This window comes from Geotrypetes seraphini, chromosome 8 (genome assembly GCF_902459505.1).
Source record: "Geotrypetes seraphini chromosome 8, aGeoSer1.1, whole genome shotgun sequence".
In the NCBI taxonomy this organism is placed as follows: domain Eukaryota; kingdom Metazoa; phylum Chordata; class Amphibia; order Gymnophiona; family Dermophiidae; genus Geotrypetes; species Geotrypetes seraphini.
This window is the reverse complement of record NC_047091.1, coordinates 2942648-2965048: the sequence shown is the minus strand read 5'-3', so window position 1 is coordinate 2965048 and position 22401 is coordinate 2942648. Positions and strand designations below refer to the sequence as shown.

The window sequence follows — 22401 nt, the reverse complement described above, 5'->3', positions numbered from 1 at the left end:
AAAGAGAAATTTTGAGAGCCCTGTTGACCCCTTTTAAATCTAAAATGGGCTGAAAGGTCCCTTCCTTCTTGGACACCACAAAGTAAATTAAGTAACTGCCAGTGCCACATTCCTAAGGGGGTATTGGAACAACTGCTTTGAGATCAAGCAAGCGTTGAAGGGTCTGGTGAAAGGACTGCGTCTTCCATGCTGCCTGACATGGAGAGGCTAGAAAATAATCTGTCAGAGAGCGGGCAAACTCTAGAGCATTACCGTCCCCGTACCACCTCCAGGACCTACTGATCAGACGTGATCTCGGCCCACTTGGGGAAAAACTCGCACAGCTGGACACCCACCGGAACCAAAGGGGGGCTGGCAAAGAGTCATTGGACAGGATGGGCAGTGGGGGAACCGGAGGAGGGATTCCCAGCCCCCCGATGGGCCCATCCGAATGGACTGCATGCGCTGATAAAAACGGCACAGGGAAAACCCCGAAGCCTGGAAAGTAGCAGCCCCATGCCCAGGGCAGTGTTTGCGGAACTCCCGCAGACGCCTGCGGGCATTGCCACCCCAAGACGCCAGGTGGGCATAGTCCTCAGGCAGGCAGGGCACCTTAAGAGTCCGACAGAATCTGAACTAACTTATCTAAATCCTTTCCAAACAAAAAAGACCCCCAAAAGGGAAAATTAGGAAGCTTAGTTTTGGACGCGGCATCTGCCAACCAAGATCAAAGCCACAAGGTACGTCACGCGACCACTCCAAAAGCCATAGACTTGGCAGACGTATGCACCAGGTCATAGAGAGCATCCGAGAGGAACAAGGCAGCCATCTCAATCTTTGCCACCTCCTGATTCACCGAGGACCAGTCATCAGACTCACGATCCAGGACACGCTCGGCTCACCGAAACACAGCGCGAATCACCAGCCCCCCACAAATAGCCACCTGGACCCACAAGGCAGAGACATCAAAATTCTGTTTAAGAATGGTCTCCAACTTACGCTCCTCAGAGTCCCGTAAGGCAGAACCACCCTCAACAGGCACGGTATGCCGCTTTGCAATCGCTGAGACCACTGCGTCCACCACTGGTGACTTCAAAGTAGCCCTATCCCTCTCCAGAATGAGATACAACGAGCTATGGTGCACGCCAATGGAAACAGTGCCTCTGGCGTATTCCACTGCGCCAGTACGAGATCCCGAATATCTTGATGCATAGGAAAAGAGCAGGAAGCAGCGTGAATCCCCCTAAGAGAGTCCCCGCATGCAGGGTCTCTGGTGGCACTTCTTCAAAACACAGCACAGAGAAGACCTTCTGAATCAGGTCTGGTAAGCTCATCCCTCTGAAAAAGGCGCACCAAGGATGACTCTTTGCCGGAAGGTGGGAAACCTGATGCCCCGCCACCATGGCTGTCTCCTCGAGAGGATCCTGGAATTCCTCAAAAGGGTCCAGGTCCTCATCCAGGCCAACACGCTCCTCTGACCACCAATCCGCAACCCAAGCCACCAGTGGGTGCTTGGACGAGGGAGGAGGAAGAGGGGACGTCAAAGAAGAAGAGGGAGGCAAAGCCACAGGGAGTGCAGAGGGACCTCCCCCAAAACCCCCTGGGCGCAGGTAAGACCTCCAGCAGCCTGAAAATAGGCTCTGCACAAAGCAAAAATCAAATCAAGGGAAACCCCCCCCCCCTGGGGGTCCCTTGGGACTCCCTGCCACAGCAGGGGACCCAGCTGAAACCTGCCCCTGTTTGTCCAATACATGGGGAAGGTCACCTGAGGATGCAGACAAAATGGAGGGACCTGTCTGTGAAAATGGTGAAGTTCCCGCCAAAAATAACTCCTCCAGGGCCTGTAGCGGCTGGGAAGCCTGAACTGGCCCAGCCGCTAAAACAGGCAAGCCAGCATCAGCTGTTAAAAAAAATCAGCTGAGAGGGAGTCCCGAGCCAAACCAGCGGTAAGGAAATCCTTTTTACCCTTACTGTCGGCGGCTGAGGAAATACTTCCATGGGGTGTGGGGGAAGACAGGGCTGCCCCACTGCTCCCTGCTGACTCATGAGGCACTAGCGGCAGGAAGCCCTCATCGCCTGCAACTGCTGCGGGTAGAGCTCCACCACCGCACCGGCTCGAACAGCTGATTTCAGGCCAGCCGCGAGTGCCTCGCATTTGAACCAAATTGTGCACCATTTCCCCTGAGAAGTGCTCAATTGGTCCATATGTGAAAAAGTGCTAGAAGAAAAGTGCTGGTTAATCAAAAAAATACAGTAATTTACAGCATATTTAAAAGGAAAGCAACCCTTCAGGCTGGCACTACCTCAGGATTTTTTTTTTTTTTAACAGAACAGACACCACTGGCTCTCAAAGAAGCTTGCCTTACTTGACTTAGGGGGCAAGGCTTACTGCTGAGGCACCTCTAAAAAAATGTTGGGGAGGTGGAGAAAATGGAGGGAGGGACCCAGCACGAGACCTGCCAAGTTTGACACCCCCGAGGTCAGACAGACCCCCAAACAGGGCCCACCCAAGCTCAATCCGGCACAAAAATGGGGACTAGGGTGTGGCGCAGTGGTTAAAGCTACAGCCTCAGCACCCTGAGGTTGTGGGTTCAAACCCACGCTGCTCCTTATGACCCTGGGCAAGTCACTTAATCCCCCCATTGCCCCAGGTACATTAGATTGATTGTGAGCCTGCCGGGACAGACAGGGAAAACTGCTTGAGTACCTGAATAAATGCATGTAAACCATTCTGAGCTCCCCAGGGAGAACGGTATAGAAAATTGAAATTGAATAAATAAACAAATTCCAACAGCCCTACCAAGGGAGATGGGTACAACTCCTCACACCTGCTGAGACTGAAAGAAGACTGGTAGGAATAGGGAAAGGTACCTCTTATGTACTATTCCACAGTTTTGTTTCAGTCTCCACCTGCTGGTCATGATGAGATATACACCCGCTTGTAAGATTTCTTATACCGGTCTGTTAAAATGAGACCAGGATTTTGGAGAACTAATTATGAATGCTTGGAAGAAGGTGTTCTTAAGAGGTGTATTAATAAAAGAAAATACATATAAATATACTCCAGACAAGACTTAAAGCAATTTATTCTGAAACTTCTAAAGATATTTGCTGGAGATGTTTAAAAGAGAGGGGGACATTTTATTACATATGATGGGCTTGTGGTAATTGACTTAGTAGAGAAAGAGAGACTGTTCACCTTCTCCAAGGTGAAGAGAACGAGAGGGCACTGGCTGAAGTTAGAAGGGAAGATTCCGTACAAACGTAAGGAAGTTTTTCTTCACCCAGAGAGTGGTAGAAACCTGGAATGCTCTTCCGGAGGCTGTTATAGGGAAAAGCACTCTTCAGGGATTCAAGACAAGGTTGGATAAGTTCCTACTGGAACAGAACATACGCAAGTAAGGCTAGACCCTAATAGGGCACTGGTCATTGACCTAAGGGCTGCCATGTGAGCAGACTGCTGGGCATGATGAACCATTGGATTGACCCAGCAGCAGCAATTGTTATGTTCTTAGGTAAGGGTGACCAATTTGTTATCATAGGCTTTGGGTATTTCTGTTCCTTGTGATCCAAAATTTTATTGGATTTGGATAATAAATGGGAACATAAATGGCAAACACAAGTTAAAAGGATGTTTCTGGCAGCGGCAAAATGTGAACTAGCAGCTCACTGGAAACAAGTCATGTGGTTCTAAATGGAACAGCTGACAGATCATCATCATGGTCACTTGATCCTGTTCAGGAAGTATGGACTCAGTTATCCACTTTGCTTTCCAGTATTTGAAACAATTTTTTTTTTTGGGGGGGTGAGGGGGGGTATTTATAATGCTTGGTGTCCAATGAAGAACCACTGAGGATTGTAGGGGAAAGCAAAAGAGTAGGAGGCAGGGTGAGATTTCAGTACTGGTTTGTTTTTCTTCAGGATTGAACACTGTATTTTTCCATATAAAACTTTTATTTTTTTTTAACTATCAATTTTTATTAATCCATTTCCATAACCGCAGCCAATTTATTTTTTCCCTTATTCATTTTATTTCTCTTTTGTAGTTTTTGATCTTGTCTCCTCTGGGAGTTCCTGACATTTTCAGCACTCCCTTTCTAGCTTTTTCCTCTTCACTATCAATCTCCTCCCACCATAAAATTTATAAGCACCAAGATGTATGCTGTATGTCAAATCAGACAATGCTTATAAAAGAACATGAAGAAGTATCCAGAGGTGGGATGAAGCAAAGGAGGAAGGCAGGGCAAATATTTCTATAAATGTTGGGTGGACTACTGTAGTTCTCAAGTAACCATTTGTCAAGAAAGCACAGTTACTTACCGTAACAGGCGTTATCCAGGGACAGCAGGCAGATATTCTTAACTGATGGGTGACGGCACCGACGGAGCCCGGTACGGACAATTTTAGAGTGATTGCACTCTAAGAACTTAGAAAGTTCTAGATATGCCGCACCGCGACACTGGAAGAAGTATGGGATCTCTGGCACTGAGTTGCAGAAGAAGGGAGAACCAATGTTTCCTGGGCCATCATGGAGCAATGAGAATCATGGTGGCTGTTTCCCTTTTGAGTTTGAACAGAGTTCTTAATATGAGAGGTAGAGGAAGAAAGGCATAAAGAAACCGATCTGTCCAATCTAGGAAAAATGCATCTGCTGCCAGACGTCAAGGGGAGTATAGTCGATGTTGCCAACAGGCCCTGCCGGGTGCGGCCAAATAATAACTAAAAAACCAAGAATTTTTTTTTTTTTACTAAAATAAAAAGAATAAAATGAAGAACAGAAGAAAAAACTAGAAAAATAACGCATTGAGCGGGAAGGCAAGAAAAATTTAAACAGCCATTTAAAAACACGACTTCTTAGCTCCACGGAAACTAAGAAACTGGGGACCGCGCGTCTACATCGGGCGGGAGGGCACGCGCGCTGCGGCATATCTAGAACTTTCTAAGTTCTTATGCAATCACAGTAAAATTGTCCGTACCGGGCTCCATCGGTGCCGTCACCCATCAGTTAAGAATATGCTGCCTGCTTGTCCTGGGATAATAAAGAGAGCGCAGGAGATTACATATACTCACCATCGGGCACAAACAGGTCCGGGCTAGTGTCATAGTGAAAGTTGCCGTAGTCACTGGTCGGAAGTCCAGAATCTTGGGGTAAATGTCCAGTGGAGACAGCGTCTGAAGGTTGAAAGAGCAGGACAGAGAATTAAGCCTGTTTCAGCTCCTTCATTTGTACCAGCGAGTCCTGCATCCAGCTTGCTGTAAAATCCAAGTGAGGGAGGGAAGTCTCTCTCAGCCACTACTGGCTCTGCTCTAAACTAACAGACTGCAGGTAACATGGAGCCTGGGGTAACCAAGGTGCTGCCCAACACCAAATGTCTACACAAATGCCTTGCACATTCAGATATTTTATTACTGGACAACTCAAGTAAACTTTTAGATCAGTCCCTGGGTTATTTAATATACACTTCTCCCTCTGAATCCGCGGTTTCAGTATCCACGTCAGTTATTCGTGATATTTTTTACAAAAAACACTATTTTCATTTTTTGCCTATTTTTAAACCGTCCAAGCCTCCCCGGAACCTTACCTGGTGGTCTAGCGGTGAAGCGGGGCAGGAGCAATCTTTCTATGCTCCTGCCCCGTGCAGAGCCATCATCAGAATGGCTGCCGGGAGTTCCCGTTGTAGTCTAGACCACCAGATAAGGTTCCGGGGACGCAGGAGGGAGGCAGGGGTGGGTCAGAGACAGCCAAGAAGTTATTAGCGATTTTTCACACTTCACGGTCCGGCTCTGCACCTAACCCCCGCGAATACCGAGGGAGAAGTGTATTGATAAATTTGTTGGGTGGTATAGCACAACAATGTGAAAGCAGATATTAGACATCCAATGTAGATAGAGCACAGTCCTATCCTTTTTTCCACCAGGGCTCTGGAGTCGGAAGCAATTTTGGATGTAGACTCCACTGCCAGCTTCAAAATAACAACTTACAACATTGTTTTGCATATTTTCATGTCAGTAATTTTTTATTCAGGTTAAAGTAACACAGTAAATTATGGCAGGTAAAGAAACTCATGGGTTCATCTAGTCTGCTCAACAAGATGGCTAGATGCGCCTGCCACAGCCACCCATGCTTAAACACTGGTTGCCATCCATATATAACCAGTCAAACATAATGGACTCTTGGTTATCAAGCCCAAGTATTGCTGTCAGCAATCAACTTACCAATTAGGATATCTTCTCCCCAAGCTGCACAGCATCCTTAAACTCCAAATAAATACATTTTGTGGTCTATTAATCCTAATTTTGTAGATAGAGAAATATCCTATGTTTCTGTGTCCCTTGCCTATACCTAGTAGGAGTCAGAATTGGAAAGTAGAAAAATAGTCATCATTTGGTATACCAACTCCACAGTCCACACAAAGAACTCACTAACTGCCAACAGATGCTTACCCCAGAGGTGATGACAACAGACTGGAATCTCTCAAAGATGGGTTTTATGGCAATGGAGGCATCCATACAGCTGTGAGAGAAGAGAGCAGGGAATCTGTAATCCCACTCAGTGAGCTGGAAGTTTATAATCCCACTTATATGGAGCTGAGAAAGGGGGAGACTTCAGAAGGGGAATAGGGAAGGGCACGATAAAGGATTCTATCCCACATATATGCCCCCCTTCAAAAATGATGACTCTTCTATACCTGAAATGCAGGATTGGGTTGGAAATCGTAGGAGTCTTGTCTTCAAAAGGCTCAATGATGATCGTAAACCCTGACCGGAAATATCACAGGCAAAGAAGATAAAGAGCAAGTTTAGCAGAGAAAATTCCATGGTAAATGATGGAGAAGTTAGATCTTACTTGCTAATTTTCTTTGATCAAGTCTTTCCATACCATTCCCAATGAGTGGTTTCCATATTTCTCAGTCTTCACAGCAGATGGTAAAGTGCCTGTGCAGTCTTGTACAGGAATGGCCTCCTTTGGCTGGAATTAAAAAAAAGAAAGAAAGAGGCAACTCATGGAATGAACTCTATCTGACTTTTGCAGGGGCAAAAACCTTTTACAGTTGTGAGTTCCAAGGGTGCACACTCCTAGCTTTATCAACTTATCCAGATCCTCATTAAAAAGTGACTTTCCCTGAAAGGGTAGGTGACCGAGATGCACTTTAGAAGTCACTTCAGCAGACCAGTGCCTAAACCAGAGAAAAAGAATGCTCCACTACAGATGAGGCCAAATTCTTTGCCAAGGCTCTTACCAGAACATATAGGGTCTCTATCAAGAAGATAGTGCCCATCTCTAAATTGATGATGTCATCCAAAGCTTCACCAGGAATGTCCAGCAAATCCTCAGCCCAACAAAAACAGACCTGAGCCACATAGCCATCTGCAAAGCCAGAGCAGATACCTCAAAAGATCTTTTCAGGAGAGCCTATTCAACAATATTGGGGGTCCTTGAGGGTCATACCACCCTCCACCTGCAAGGCTGTCTTCTTGGTTGTAATCATGATTTCAGCAGCCAAAGCCTCTCCTGCCCCTCCACTGGTAGCCGGTAGAGCAAAGCCATGGCTTCAGCAATTTTAAGGGATGCATATGGGCTGCTCTTACACTCCTGAAGTTTGTAGGTTACCTTCAGCAAAGGATCTCCCTTTCTGGGAAGAGGAGGTTGGTCTTCTTCCAATCCAAGAAGTTGAAGGACCTCAGAAGTCAAATGAGATAGCTCCTACCTGTGAAATATCTGAACTACCGAGGTGTCTTTTCCCAGGGGTACCTGATCCCTCCTCTGGGCGATCTTGCATCCAATCATCTCCTCCATCAAACCCCTCAATCCAAGGGAGACAGAGGATAATGCTTACCTCTCATCCTGCTCCAATCCTGACAAAAACAGACATTTGGCCCCCCCAAGGGCTTGTCCTGACAGTCCTGATTCCCCTAAGCAAACTGACCTGAAAAAATCTTCTTAAAACAGAATGCCTGTTGCAAAAGTAACACATACTCAGGCAAAAAAGGAGATGGTGCACTAGCATCATGTCTTCCGAGAACTGGAGGCCCCTGTGCCAGGGCCTGTATGGTTATGACTGTGATCAAAATATCATTGTTTCCTACTAAAGGAGAGTTTCTCTGAGGCCCTTTGTTGGTCTCATGGAATGCAAGCTACTAGCAGCTGAGCTTAAACTCACTGACTCAGCAGCAGCTCCCTCACACACACTAGTTTTAATTACATACCGGCAATACATACTTTATACTCCTAATTATTTATAGTGTTAGTTTCTTGTCACATATTTGAAGGGAGTTTGTTCCACAATGTGGTTGCTATTACCAAGAAGATTGTTTTACGACATGTGTTACAGGCTATCTGACTGATGGAAAGAATTGCATGAAGAATTTGTTGGGACAAAGGAAGAACTCTAGAAGTCATGCACGGAACTAACAGTCTTTCCAGTCTATTGAAAATCACTGTGCGGAGACAAGCTCAAACTTCCACTTACAACAAACCTACTTTTGGACCTCCCTCAACTGCTGCACAGGTCACGAACCTGACTTTGAAAGATTTGGGGGCGGGGCACTCCAGAGAGGGGTCCAAAGGCACATAGTGACTCAGGTAAAAGGAGAGACCAACACAGTGTGCACCCTCAAGGCTCACAACTGTATAAGGTATTGCCCCTATAGAAGTTCAAACAGGACTCCTTCTATAAATTGCCTCTTTTTCTGTTGTTCCCAAGACCAAATGAAATAAATCAAATGAGAGACACACTCTATATTTTTTTTATCCAGTTGCAGACAGCCACATTGATACAGGACTGCACACACACTTACCCTGTATTAATGCTGCCTGATTCAAATTGATTTGAATTGATTCATTTAAAAAAAAAACAACAAAAAACAACAAAACAGACTCACAGATTCAGCGAAAAACAATCCCCCACCCCCACCTGGTGAGATTTGACATACCTCCGAGCCTCCTAAAGCAGCAGCAGCATGGAAATGGCTGGCCTTGAAGATGCAGCACTTTGAACGGGCTGCTTGTAGCCTGCTCTGCCCTGCCACTGCTGTTGCTTTGGGAGGCCCAGATATATGTCTGGTCTCATAGTGGGAGGGTTGGTGAGTGCTGCTGCACAGGGGGATGGAAGGGAGGGATGGAGAATTACTGCACAAGGGGATGGGAAGGAGAGGGGATGGAAAGCTGCTGCACAGAGGGGTGGGTGGGGAGGAAATCTGCTGCACATGGGTGGAGAGAGGAGAAAGGAAGAATTGTTGGAGTGCAGAAGAAGGGAGAGATGAAACAAAGAGGTAGAAAGGGGTCAGTGAGAAATCCTGCATATGGTGGAGGGAAAGGAGACATGCATGGAGAAGAAAGAGGGAGAAATTTTGGACATAGGGTGAAGGGAAGGTTGAAAGAATTGTTGCACATGATAATGGTGGTGAGGAAGGGAGAGATGCAGCATGGAGGGGACAAGAGAGAGAGATGATAAGACAGTGGGAAAGAAACAAATGTTAGATATGGCAGTGGATGTTTGGGGAGAAAACCCACCTGATTGGGTAAGAAAAGCAAATGAAGTTAAAAAAAATGGATTCAATAGGCCAAATTGAATCGAAAACATTTTCCCTGAATTGGACAGCACTACTCTCTATCTGCTGGAGAGACTGAGAAACACGGAAACTGCTTATTGGGAATGATCTGGAGCATAGTTAAATGGTATTCTTCATTATGTTCCTGTTCCAGGTTCAGTTTATTTGAAATACTACTAACATAATGAAAATCTAAGGAGTTTAAAATACATTATTATTATTATGTATGCTGGCATGTATTTTAGGCAGAACAGAAATTTTTTAATAATTATTTAAAATGGGGGAAATAAGTAAAATAAAACAAATAGCTAAAATTAAAAAGTAAACTAATTAAACAATATACAGTAATATATAATAATAATAATAATTTATTTTCTTATATACCGCCCAACCGGAAGTTCTGGGCGGTTCACAGCAAGAGAACTGAGACATATCAGCGAAGACACAAAATGCAGTAGAATTCAATGGAATACAATAGAGTAAAATACAATATGATGCAGTACAATGTAATATAAGATGAAAGAAAGTTTAAGAAATATGTACAATTTCTAAAAAGAGCTTACACCTGAGATAATAGAAAATAAAGTAAAGATACTTACCTCTAGCAGGTGTTGCCTGATGGCGTCATCCATGAAACCCAATACAGGCACTACTAAGTGAACTATCACTTTACATCTTTAGCCAGTGTCCACACCGTGCATGTGCCGGCCTTCCCATCTGACATTCAAGTTTCAAGTTTATTAGATTTTAATATACCGACCATCAAGCAAATATCTGGACGGTTTACATTATATTTAAAAAATTGACAGACAAGAGTAGAAACAATTTGGAAAAAAAAAAAAACAAAACCAAAAAAACCCCCAAAAGATATTAAATAATTTAAATAATGTATAGTGAACATTAAAAACAATAACAAGACAGACTTGACAGTGAGGAGAGAGGGAATGGGTGGGTAAAGTTACATTGTAAGTAGAAAAAGGAGAAAGAGGGGTTAAGGAAATAACATGTTGGATGGGGATAAGATATATTGAATGTTTATAAAAGAGCAAAATTAGATAGAAAAGAATTTAAGAGGATAGAAGTTAAGTGGAAAGAATGCATCTCGAAATAAAAAAGTTTTTAAGTTTTTCTTAAATTTGTCAAGGTTTTGTTCGTCACGAAGTGATTGTGGAAGGGAGTTCCACAATGTCGGGGCAGTTACTGCAAAGTTTATTTTGCGTGTGTAATAAAATTCTTTTATAGACGGAATCAATAAGAGATTTTGATTTGAAGATCTCAAAGTTCGAGTAGAGCACTGAGGGATAAGAAGTTTGTGGAGATATGACGGCAGATGAGAAGATTTTATTTTGAATGACAAAAGGATGATTTTGTAGGTGATTCGGTGCGTCACGGGTAACCAGTGGGCATCTTTCAAAGCAGGCGTAACATGATCATATTTACCTAGATTATAGATGAGTTTTATTGCTGTGTTTTGTATAAGTTGAAGGCGGCGAATTTCTTTTTGTGGGAGGCCGTTGAGTAGGGAATTACAGTAATCTAGGTGAGAGATTATTAGTGAGTGAATAAGAATTTTGATGGATTCGGTTTCTAGAATTGAGGTCAATGAACGAATTATGCGTAGTTTATAGAAACATGTTTTAACTACCGAACTAATATGATCATGAAATGATAGATCTTTATCAATGGTAACTCCTAAGAGTTTTATTTTTGTCTCCATTTGAATTGGGATAGATTTGATAGAAATTTTATCTGGTAGAAATTCAGGATTTTTGATTGAGAATAGAAGACCGCGAGATTTATCTATGTTAAGAGAAAATTTATTAGAATATAGCCAATCGTTTATGGAGTCCAGTTTATTGTTTATATCTTTTATGTCAGACGTTTTGGAAATATTGATTGGGTGAAGTAGTTGTATGTCGTCTGCATAGGCAAAGATCGTAAATCCTATAGATTGTGCAAGGGTCAAGAGGGGAGATAGGAAGATATTGAATAGTAAAGGGGAAAGAATGGAACCTTGCGGAACCCCATACGTTAATGATATTGAGGGTGAGGTTTCATTTCTAGCAAAGACTTTGAAGCTGCGTTCTTGAAAGTAAGATGAAAACCAAGATAGTGCCGTTCCTGTGATACCGCACTCTTTAAGTCTGTTTAGGAGAAGCGAATGGTCAATGGTGTCAAAAGCAGCAGATAGGTCAAGTGAGATAAGAAGGACAGATTTTTGGTGGTCATGATAGTAGTGTATGGTTGAAATAAGGCCTAGCAGAGATAGTTCTGTTGAATGTGATGAACGGAAGCCTGTTTGACAGGGATGTAAAACAAAGGTTTTTTCAATGAATTCTGACAGTTGTGTGTGTATGATTTTTTCAGTTAGTTTCGACATTGGCTTGTGAGGCCATCAGTTCAGTAACAAAGCTAAGAAGCCAACTAGGGGAGGTAGATGGGTTTTGAGAATATGCGCTTGCTGTGCTTGGAGAACACTCACATGAAGATGTACTCAATAGCTCAGAGCAGAAATAAGCCATAGATGATACTGCTGAATGGTGGTCGGGTAAGATTTGCCTCTTTGCAGAAAATACCAAAATCTGCAATAGAGCCAGATGGTATGAATAACATGAAAAAAGACCTGGCAAAGCTTAAAGAATGGTCTGAAATTTGGCAGCTAAAATTTAATGCTAAGAAATGCAAGGTCATGCATTTGGGCTGCAGAAACCCTAGGGAACAGTACAGTTTGGGGGGGGGGGGTGAAGAACAGAAGAGCGAGACTTGGGTGTGATTGTATATGATGAGCTTAAACTAAACTAAAACTTAAGCTTATATACCGCATCTTTCTCTATAAATATAGAGCTTGACACGGTTTACAAAAATTAAAAGGGAAGTACAGTGGCAGTTGGTGGTAGGGGGAGGTGGAAAATTTACATTTTTGAAAATAGACAGGTTTTCAGGTGTCTTCGGAATAATTGGAAAGAGCCCAGGTTGTGTAGCTGTTCAGGGAAGTTATTCCAAAGCTCTGTAGTTTTGAAGTGAAGAGATTTCCCTAATTTTCAAATGTAGGTAATGCTTTTTAGTGAGGGTAAGACAATTTGAGCTTTTGGATAGATCTAGTGATGTCAGGTTTCGTAGCATTCCAAGATAGAGGAATTAAAGGGGGAAGAATGCCATGCAGGATCTTGACAGTTAGGCAGGCACATTTAAAGCAGACCCTGGAAATTACTGGGAGCCAGTGGAGTTGTAGCAAGAGCAGCGAAGCATGGTCAAATTTGCTCTTTGCAAACATCAGCCTAGCTGCAGTATTCTGGATCTGCTGAAGTCTTTGAAGACTTTTCTTGGTCAGACTTAAATAGACCGAGTTGCAGTAGTCCAGCCTCGAAAGAATGATTGATTGAACAAGGACAGCAAAATGTTGTTGGTGGCAACAGGATCTCACTTTCCTCAACATATGGAGGTTAAAAAAAGTATTTTTTTACTAGAGAATTAAGATGATCAGTAAATTAGTGTTGAGTCTATAATGACGTCCAAAACTTTGCTTGAGAATTCAATCTGCAGTGAAGGACCATAAGGCAGTGGAATGAGTGGGGTAGCTGATCTAACTTTGGGCCAAGCTAAAGTAGTTTTGTTTTGAACTCATTTAGCTTAATTAATAGCATTTCCCACCCCCACCGGACCGAAGCAGGGCCCTGAGGGAAGGGAGCCAATGATATCTGCTGCTGGTTCATTGGCTTGTTCTCTGTGCTGGCTCGGAGTGTGCAAGAGGACACTGTAGCAGGCGGGAGTCTTCACAGTCCTAAGGGCCACTGTGTAAAAAAGCAAGAAAAATAATCCGAAGAGCTGGTACGGCGCTGACAAAACTACAGCAGGCAAAAGGTAAGAAAAGCAAATGGCTCCCTGTTGTGATACCCTGTTTGAAGTTTTTAAGGAAAAATTAGATGGAGAGACAAAATACTTGCAATTTGTGAAGAGAAAGAGAGTTCTGGAGTGCAGCCGGTGTTTAGGCAACTGTAGCTTCTGTTAGCCTACTTGTTTGTTTTTTGGGGGGGGGTCGGTAGAATGTCCTATGGCTAGAAAGCAAAGGCAGTTTAGGTTTGTTTAAGTCAGGTGAAAAAAAAACCTGACAGGAGGAGGGGGAAGGGCTCGAGGATTAGGGACCAGGAGATCTACTATTTTCTCATTTATAGCACCCCAGCTTTAGAACAATTCACCAATATATATTCGTAATGAATCTTCTTTAGAAAAATTCAAGCGTTCCTTAAAAAGTTTCTTGTTCAAGGACGCATTTGAAAAATAGACAACATAATTTACAAATCACCAAATTTCTTAGATCTTAATCAGATTTATGCATAGATTATAAATTTATATATATATTTTTGTGTTACCCACCATATGTGTTCCCTCCTAAATGTTTCCTTTCTTTCTTTAAAGATTGTAGTTCATCCCCTTCATCTTTCGTACCAGTCATGTATTAGAATGTATAGAATTTGAATGTAATTGTATGAGTTTTGTTTTGCCCCCCATTTTTTAAAAATGTTATACGCATTGAAGCATTTGACATTGCGTACATAACAAAATTTAATAAAACTTGAAACTTGACTCCTGCACATGCTCAGTGAGCTTAAAGCTTACTATAGCTAGGGGAGGGCACAGACACACTAGGCTCAGTCAGAGACTTCAACATCAAGTGGGGCTGCATATCCCCTGCTTGTCTCCAGAGAATGTGCTCTACCCACTAGTGGACGAGCCTGGGATGAGCAAGCTCCCAAGGAAACAGTCCCTGAGTCCCAATCTGATGTGCAGGCTGTCCAGGGAGCTTACTGACAAGCAGGGAACCCCCCCCAGAAGCAGACTTTTTCCAAAGGTCTACGATCTTCTGCAGTCAAGGATGTCCTCACAAGGAACCTCCACAGCACAAGGATGAAAACTTTAAACAAAAAATACTGTAATACCACAAAATTAAACACAAGCAGAAAAGATAAGCTGCTCCTACAGCCTGGCCTGTAGGAAGAACTGGTAGGCTGAGGAGTATGCATAATGATGAGGTATGAGGAGAAGGGGTTAAAGCCTCAGAAGTTTTGAAGCTTCCTACAGATCCTGATGGGTGGATGGAAATAACCCACTGGTCCCGGAATAAAGTGGGATTGTACAAGAATATGAGTTATAATACAGATTAGTAAATCTAGCCCTTAAGACTGTAAACTCTCTTACATAACGGTAAACTATGCTTACATGTAATTTACCTTGAGTTACTAATGAAAAGGTACACACTGAAGCCTAAAGAAATAACAAAAATAAAAATAAAATAATACCCTGCTATGGAGCGAGGGGATATACTCATGTTTTTGATGACAGCAGATGGCCAAACTGGGTTTAGAACCCTGGGCATTTGATCAAAAAAGCTTCTGGATACTCTGTTCCAAAAGAAAGAAAAATCTCAATACCTGCACAGCTTCCATCCCCAGTACTCTATGGGCTCCTGGCAAAAAACATGACGCACCAATACTTTCACTGTCTTGGGAAGTTTTCATTCTCCTCCCTTAAGGTTTCTCTCCAGCCCTCTGTGCTGCACTCCTGCTCTAGTGTCTTGAGTTTCTGGTTTTAGGTCTCTGTCCTATTGATGGCACTTTGTCTCCTTACCCTTAGCATAGGTGCTCACAAGTGTGGCGAAGTTGGCAATAAGTGTGATTGAAGAGAAGTCAGCAATATCTGCAATCTCCAGTGTCCGGAGTAGGGAACGCAGTCGTTCTGCACAAAAACTAAAAGAGAAAATACATAAAGCCAAGGACCACACCTGCTCAGAAAGCAAGGTTGCTTACCTGTAACAGATGTTCTCAGTAGACAACAGGGGAATGCAGCCACACATGATGGTGAAGTCTCTGACAGAGCCAATCACGTTGGTACTCTCCCCTAGCTATAGTAAGCTTTTGAGCTTACTGAGCATGTGTAGGATTGCCCTACTCCTCGAGTCCCCCTCCCCTCATCCTGCCAGTTTTATTCCTAGCCATAAAAGAGAAGATGAGGGGATGGTGGGCGGGCAAGTGTGGCTGCATTCTCCTGCTGTCTATGGAGAACATCTCTTACAGGTAAGCAACCTTGCTTTCTCCAGAGACAGGCAGGGGACATGCAGCCCCACTTGATGGTGAGTCCCAAGCTGAATAAGCATACGGGAGATGGCAACAGTCTATAATGCAAAGATGTTAAGTAAAACTGATTGTCCAAAGCAAACATCTTGAGCTAAACTTTGGTCTAAGAAGTAATGTTTGGTAAAAGTATGTACAGATGACCAGATAGCTGCTTTACAAATGTCCTGATTTGGGATGGACCTCAAGTTTGCAATTGAGATAGCTGCAGTTCATAGCCTATGGGCCCCAACTGAACCAGGGGGTTGTACATGAGCTCTTGTGTGGCAAAAATGTATGCAATGTGAAATCCAAGAGGAAATGACTCTTTTAGTTGCTGGTTGACCACAGGTAGGTGGATTGTAGGAAATGAACAATTACGAAGATTTCCGGAGGTAAAAAAAAAAAAAAAGCAGTGTTCTTCTGCAATCTTAACGAATTAAATTAAATTTTTCCTCTGCCTCTGAGAAGAGCGACTAAAATGGTTAAGGGGCTGGAGGAGTTGCCGTACAGTGAGAGATTAGAGAAATTGGGCCTCTTCTCCCTTGAAAAGAGGAGACTGAGAGGGGACATGATCAAAACATTCAAGATAATGAAGGGAATTAGTAGATTTAGTAGATAAAGAAAGGTTATTCACCCTCTCCAAGGTAGGGAGAACGAAAGAGCACTCTCTAAAATTAAAAGGGGATAGATTCCGTACAAGTGGTGGAAAACTGGAACGATCTTCAGGAGGCTGTTAAAGGGAAAACACCCTCCAGGGATTCAAGACAAAGTAAGACAAGTTCCTACTGAACCAGAACATACACAGGTAAGGCTAGTCTCAGTTAGGGCACTGGTCTTTGACCTAATGGCCACCGCAGGAGCGGACTGCTGGGCACGATGGACCACTGGTCTGACCCAGCAGCAGCATTTCTTATATTCTTATGAAAAAAGGAAGGCAAAGTGATGGTTTGGTTGGGATGGAAATCTGAAACCACCTTAGACAGGACCTTAGGATGAGTCTGTAGCTGCACCTTGTTTGGAAAAAATTGTAACTAGGGAAAATAAGTGACAAGGCTTGAAGCTCACTTACTCTGCTAGCTGATGTGAGCGCTACAAGAAAAATACAGTCTTCCAGGAAAGGAAAGTGAGAGAGGCAGAACCCAGTGGTTCAAAGGGCTCTGTCATCAATTGATATAGACCCCAAGATGGAGTAGGGGTTTTCAATGGAGGTCTTAGATTATTAAGAGGGTCCTGAGAGACTGGTTTATTGTTCAGTTGTGGATTAGGCATTGGTTATCAGATAGAAAACAGAGGGTAGGATTAAATGGTCATCATTCTGAATGGAGAAGAGTAAACAGTGGAGTGCCACAGGGATCTGTACTGGGTCCGGTGCTATTCAACTTATTTATAAATTATCTGGAAATTGGAACAGCGAGTGAGGTGATTAAAATTGCAGATAACACTACCCACAGGCGATACACTACAGCTCGAGTTCTCATGCAAGGTCCTTGGTATCACTATCGATTCCTCTCTCTCCCTCAATGACCACCTCAACTCCTTGGCAAAATCATGCTTTTTCAGCCTTCACATACTGAGGAAAGCTAGATCCTACTTCAGCCAACAACACTTTGCCATCCTTGTCCAATCCATCATCCTCTCCAAACTAGATTACTGCAACGCCATCTACTTAAATCTATCAAAAAAAAGTATTCTAAGACTCCAGCTAATCCTGAATACTGCAGCCAAACTGATCTTCTCAAAACGCAAGTCTGACCATGCCTCCCCACTCCTTGCCAAACTTCATTGGCTCCCAATAATCTCCAGAATCCATTTCAAATGTTCCTGCCTGGCTTTCAAGATCATTCACGGAATCCTGCCTCCTCTTATCCCACTGTCTTTCAACTCCTTCAGTCCCGACTCCTCCAGAACTGCCCAAAGGCTTAAACTAGCCTTCCCCTCTCCACGCGGCATCCACTATTCAGGCAAACTGGGAAAATCCCTTCTCTTCAAAATCACAGGTCTTTGGAACGACCTCACCACCCCGCTGCGGAACCTGAGCTCCCGTCAGTTATTCCGCAAACAACTGAAAACCTGGCTTTTCAGCAAATTGTAGCTCTATCCTTCCCCCCTTTCTCTCCCCCCTTCTACACATAAGTTCATGTAATCCTTTTGCTTCTTCTCTACCCACTATTTTAAGTTCTTGTAAACCGTGTCGAGCTCCATTCTCATGGAGATGATGCGGTATATAAACTTAAGGTTTAGATTAGATTAGATAACACTAAACTGTTCAAAGTTATTAAAACGTATGCGGATTGTGAAAAATTGCTGGCGGACCTTAGGAAATTGGAAGACTGGGCGTCCAAATGGCAGATTAAATTTAATGTGGACAAATACAAATTGATGCACATTGGGAAGAATAACCTGAATCACAGTCACCGGATGCTAGGGTCCACCTTGGGGATTAGCACCCAAGAAAAGGATCTGGGTGTCATCGTAGACAATACGATGAAATCTTCTGCCCAATGTGATCCACTTCAACCTAGACACAGGAACAAAAAAATCGATCCAGAACGACTGCCACAGCACTGAACTTCCGAAAAGTCATGGTGAGGAAGAAGATTAGGAAGAGGATAAGCACTGTAAATATGCTAGAACAGTGTTTTTCAACCTTTTTACACCCGTGGACCGGCAGAAATAAAAGAATTATTTTATGGACCGGCAAACTACTAGGACTAAAATTTTTAAAAAACCCATTTCCTCCCCACCTTCGCGAGCTCGGTCACCTCAGTAACTATAGAAAAATAGACAAATATAGTGCAAAATATAGACAGCAGATATAAATTCTCAAAACTGACACGTTTTGATCACTAAATTGAAAATAAAATCATTTTTCCTACCTTTGCTGTCTGGTGATTTCATGAGTCTCTGGTTGCGTTTCCTTCTGTCTGTGTATCCTTTCTTTCATTTCTTTCTTTCTGCACTCAGGCCCAAGAATTGTCCCTTTCTATTCCCTCCCTCTTTCCTTCCTATATCCTTAGTGCCTCCTTCCTATGTCCCTCTCACTGCCTTCCACACTTTGTCCCACCCCCACCCCCGAAGCCAGCCTGCCTGCCTGTCTACCTCCCTGGCCAAAGCCAGCCTGCTTTCCTGCCTACCGCGAAAAAAAAAAAAGCAAGCCTCCCTCCTTCCTTTCCCCAGTCCGCTGCTATCTTACTGCCCTGCTGCTGCTACCGTTAAAGCCAACACGAAGTCTTCTTTCCAACGTCAATTCTGACGTCGGAGAGGACGTTCTGGGCCGGCAGCGACGGCCCCCCCCTACTGGAAGATGGTCAAAAACTAGGTGCAGGCTTGAGAGCAGGGAGTTGAGAGACGGCCGGCTGCTTACAGTCCCCCTAGGACGCTGCCTAGGTTTATACTGAGAAGTTTGAGAACGCTGTAAAGGAGTTCAGGCATAAGGTGCAAATCGTCCTCTTGGATAATATTGCTGGAAGAACTATTGTGATTGATAGGGATGATTAGGGTGAAAGTGGTTAGACTGATCCGAGGGATGTGCCTTAAGTTCTCGGCTGGCTGAGGACTCCTCCTTTAGTTGTGTAACAGTATCCTTCACCTTTGCACCAAAGAGACTGTCTCTTAAGCAAGGAGCATCCGCTAGCCTGTCATGAAGATCCTCTCTAAGACTTGATGCCTTCAGCCATGCAATGCGTCTGGCAGCTAGGGCCACAGCTGCTGTCCTAGTGATCATATCATAGGCATCATAGTTTGTCTTGATTAAGTGGTAAGTGGATTCCTGAGGAACTACCTGTAAATTGGGGATGGATTCAGGTGAAACTGATTCCAGCTGCTATAATGTAGAATTTGGAGCTGATGGGCCATAATTCTTGAGGAGAGCATAGCGCCCTGGTAGACAGTCCTTACCAGGAGGAGCATTAGTTATGGACCTTGAAGCCTTACCCTTTTTAATGGCTGACTCCGAAACCATCGAATGGTGAAGAAGTTGAAGGGAATCATGCCCAGGAGCCTTTTGCACCTTATATTTGATCTCCAGGTGCTTGGAAGCCGTAGATATTGACCATGGTTTTTGCCAATTATTAAGTTGCAGATCTTGGAGGCAATAAGCTCCCTTACTGGAGATTTACAGGATTGAAGGATGGTTTGGAAATCCTTGCTACCTGAGAGAGTTGCATCCGGACTGAGATTCAGAAGAGAAGATACCTTCTGTAAAATCTTTGGATAGGAATGCTCCTCTGTGATAGCCGGCTGAGGTAGAGGCAGGTCAGGTTCTGCATCCATAGGTAAATGCTCCTGCTGGTCCGGCCATTGTGTGGGAGATGACAGCCGCTGGGCAGGAGATGAGCAGATGGGAGTTCCAGGGCTCCAATCCAGCTATGGAGGTATGTCAAACGTAGCTGGCGATGGTACAGGGTTGTCAGCCAGGACATGGCTGAGAATCCAAAACAGGAATGGGAGGCGCAGGATCTGGGAGGCATACTTTCTTGCATGAATCTTTGGAACAGTGTGAAAAAATTAGCCATAGAGTGAAAAGACTGAGTAGCAGGAGAAGGAGAGCCTGGTACTGAAGGAGACAGAGCTAACTTTTTAGCAGGTATCTGCTGTGTGTCCACAGCCCATGGAGGAGCAACTCTCTTGATTTTTGAACTAGATTTTACCTGCTGTTAATGAAACGTTGCAGGTAAATCTGTGAGATTAAGCAGCAGGAATCCTCTTTGAAGGAGCCGCTACTGAGAGGTTGGTCCCTGAAGCCTTTTCTACACGACATGACAATGAAGCCACCGACGGTGGAGAGGGAGTGTTCAGCCTCTGCACCGACAGGGTTTTCTTCTTGTTCTTTTTCTTCTGTGGCACCGCCTGTGCTGAATCTTTCTGAATTGTCAGTTTAGGTGGTTGAACGCTACCCTCCCCGCCAAAGCCGAAGCAGGGCTCTGAGGGTAGGGAACTGAAATCAGCTGTTGCTGTTTCGCAAGTTTTTTTTATTATGCCGGCACAGTGCGGCGTTGAAGGGGAACTGGCTGACATCAAGCCAGCAGGAGTCTTCACGGTCTTAACTGCCGCTGAGAAATTTGAAAAAATGAGCGGAGCACAGTTGAAGTTAAAAAAGATTTGCTCACTGCCGCTCCAATTGAAATGTAATTGATTTACTTAGTTAAGGCTTGCCAAGTAAAACGCTGTGAAAAAATATTTGCGTTTTGTCAGTGAGAAGTACAACTGCCAGTTTTGTGCCATTCTGGGAGGCAAGTTCGTGATCGTTTTTGTTGTTGTTTTTTTTTTTTTTTTTACTATGCTCTAAGGGCTGAAAAGTCACGCTTTCCTGTCACAAACAAATCTGGTTTCTTCTTTTTTTTTTTATGATCGATGCTATAGTCAAAAATACTTGCAGTAAGCTGACACAGGCAGAATATACTGACGGTCTGAAAAATCAGTTACCCTGTCACTGAAGACTTGCTATGACAGGTTAGGAATTCACTCTTTTTTTCTTCTTTTTTTCAAACTGCCCTAAGGGTTAGAAAGCCAAGGCTTTCCTAACTAAAACTACTTTTCTATTTTTAGTCTTTTAATGTTTTTCTCTGAGAATGGGAAAGCAGCGACTGACTAGGAGCAGATCAGAAAAAAAACTGACAGGAGAAGGAGAGGGGGCTCGAGGAGTAGGGTAATCCTGCACATGCTCAGTAAGCTCAAAAAGCTTACTATAGCTAGGGGAGAGTACCGACATGATTGGCTCAGTCAGAGACTTCACCATCAAGTGGGGCTGCCTGTTTCCAGAGAAATAGCTATTGCATCTTCGGATCCAAATATTTCACTTCTAAGTGCAAGATATTTGAGCTCATCTGTATGACCCAATTCAAACACCCAATCAGGGTAAATGTATGAACTAGAGAATGACACGGTGGCTAGCCGTGAGTAACCCGCCAAAACGGAGAGAGAAAAAATAATGGTCGCCACGGGGACAAGGCCATTCACCGCCCTGTGGAGTGGTGAATGGTCTTGTCTCCACAATGAAGCAAGCACAGATCACGTGGTCCAGCATCCCCACCCGATCGCCACATTCCACGTCCTGCCATCTCCCTCCCTCCACCTCACCTTAGGTGCCGACTTTAATTCTTCTTCTCCCAGTGGCATGATTTCAATAAGCTGCGCACATGCGGCTGCTTGAGTTATTGAATCTTCTCCTCTGATGCAACTTCCTGTTTCCAGTTGCATCAGAGGAGAAGATTCAACAATTCAAGCAGCTGCACACACGCAGCTTATTAAAAGCATGCTGCTGGGAGAAGAAGAATTAAAGTAGGCACTTAAGGTGAGGCGGAGGGAGGGAGATGGCAGAGAGATGCCTGCTCCAAGGGAAGTCTCGGCCTGCTTATTCTTCTCTTTCAACAACATCTCTTTTAAGCAACTTGGGGTATCGGAAGAGATATTCGCCCTCTTTTCTACAGCTTCTTTGGTTTGCGTTTATTACAGCGCATAGTGTTGCTGCTTGCGTTCTGATTTATCTTTGCAGCTGCTGAGATTATTATTGGCTTAATGGCAAAACATTCCCTGCTGCCTGTGCACCCTCTCACAGCCTCTGACCAACATTGTAATGTGCCAGGAAGGTAAGAGGGAGGGATATGGTCGTACCGCGCGAGGGGAACAGAGAGTGGGGAGAAGACGCTAAAGGGAAATGTGGAAGACAGAGTGGGGAGAAGACGCTGAAGGGAAATGGGGAGAAGATGCTGAAGGGAAATGGGGACAATAGAGTGGGGAGAAGATGCTGAAGGGAAATGGG

The 22401-nt window shown here is 44.0% G+C and overlaps 1 protein-coding gene across 3 annotated transcripts in view; it reads right to left on the bottom strand.

Annotated features, from left to right (window-relative positions):
- Window positions 1-22401, bottom strand: part of ERCC2 (ERCC excision repair 2, TFIIH core complex helicase subunit) — a 90515-nt gene that overhangs the window by 31197 nt on the left and 36917 nt on the right. For all 3 annotated transcript variants that reach the window (XR_004540353.1, XR_004540354.1, XM_033955087.1), the window contains exons 12-15: window positions 15157-15275; window positions 6669-6738; window positions 6424-6493; window positions 5050-5151 (exon numbers count right to left, since the gene is read on the bottom strand). Coding sequence is in view for 1 of the 3 variants with exons in the window: in XM_033955087.1 (XP_033810978.1) it covers window positions 5050-5151; window positions 6424-6493; window positions 6669-6738; window positions 15157-15275 (361 nt within the window). In the remaining 2 variants the exon portion in view is untranslated. The remainder of the gene's footprint in view (window positions 1-5049; window positions 5152-6423; window positions 6494-6668; window positions 6739-15156; window positions 15276-22401) is intronic.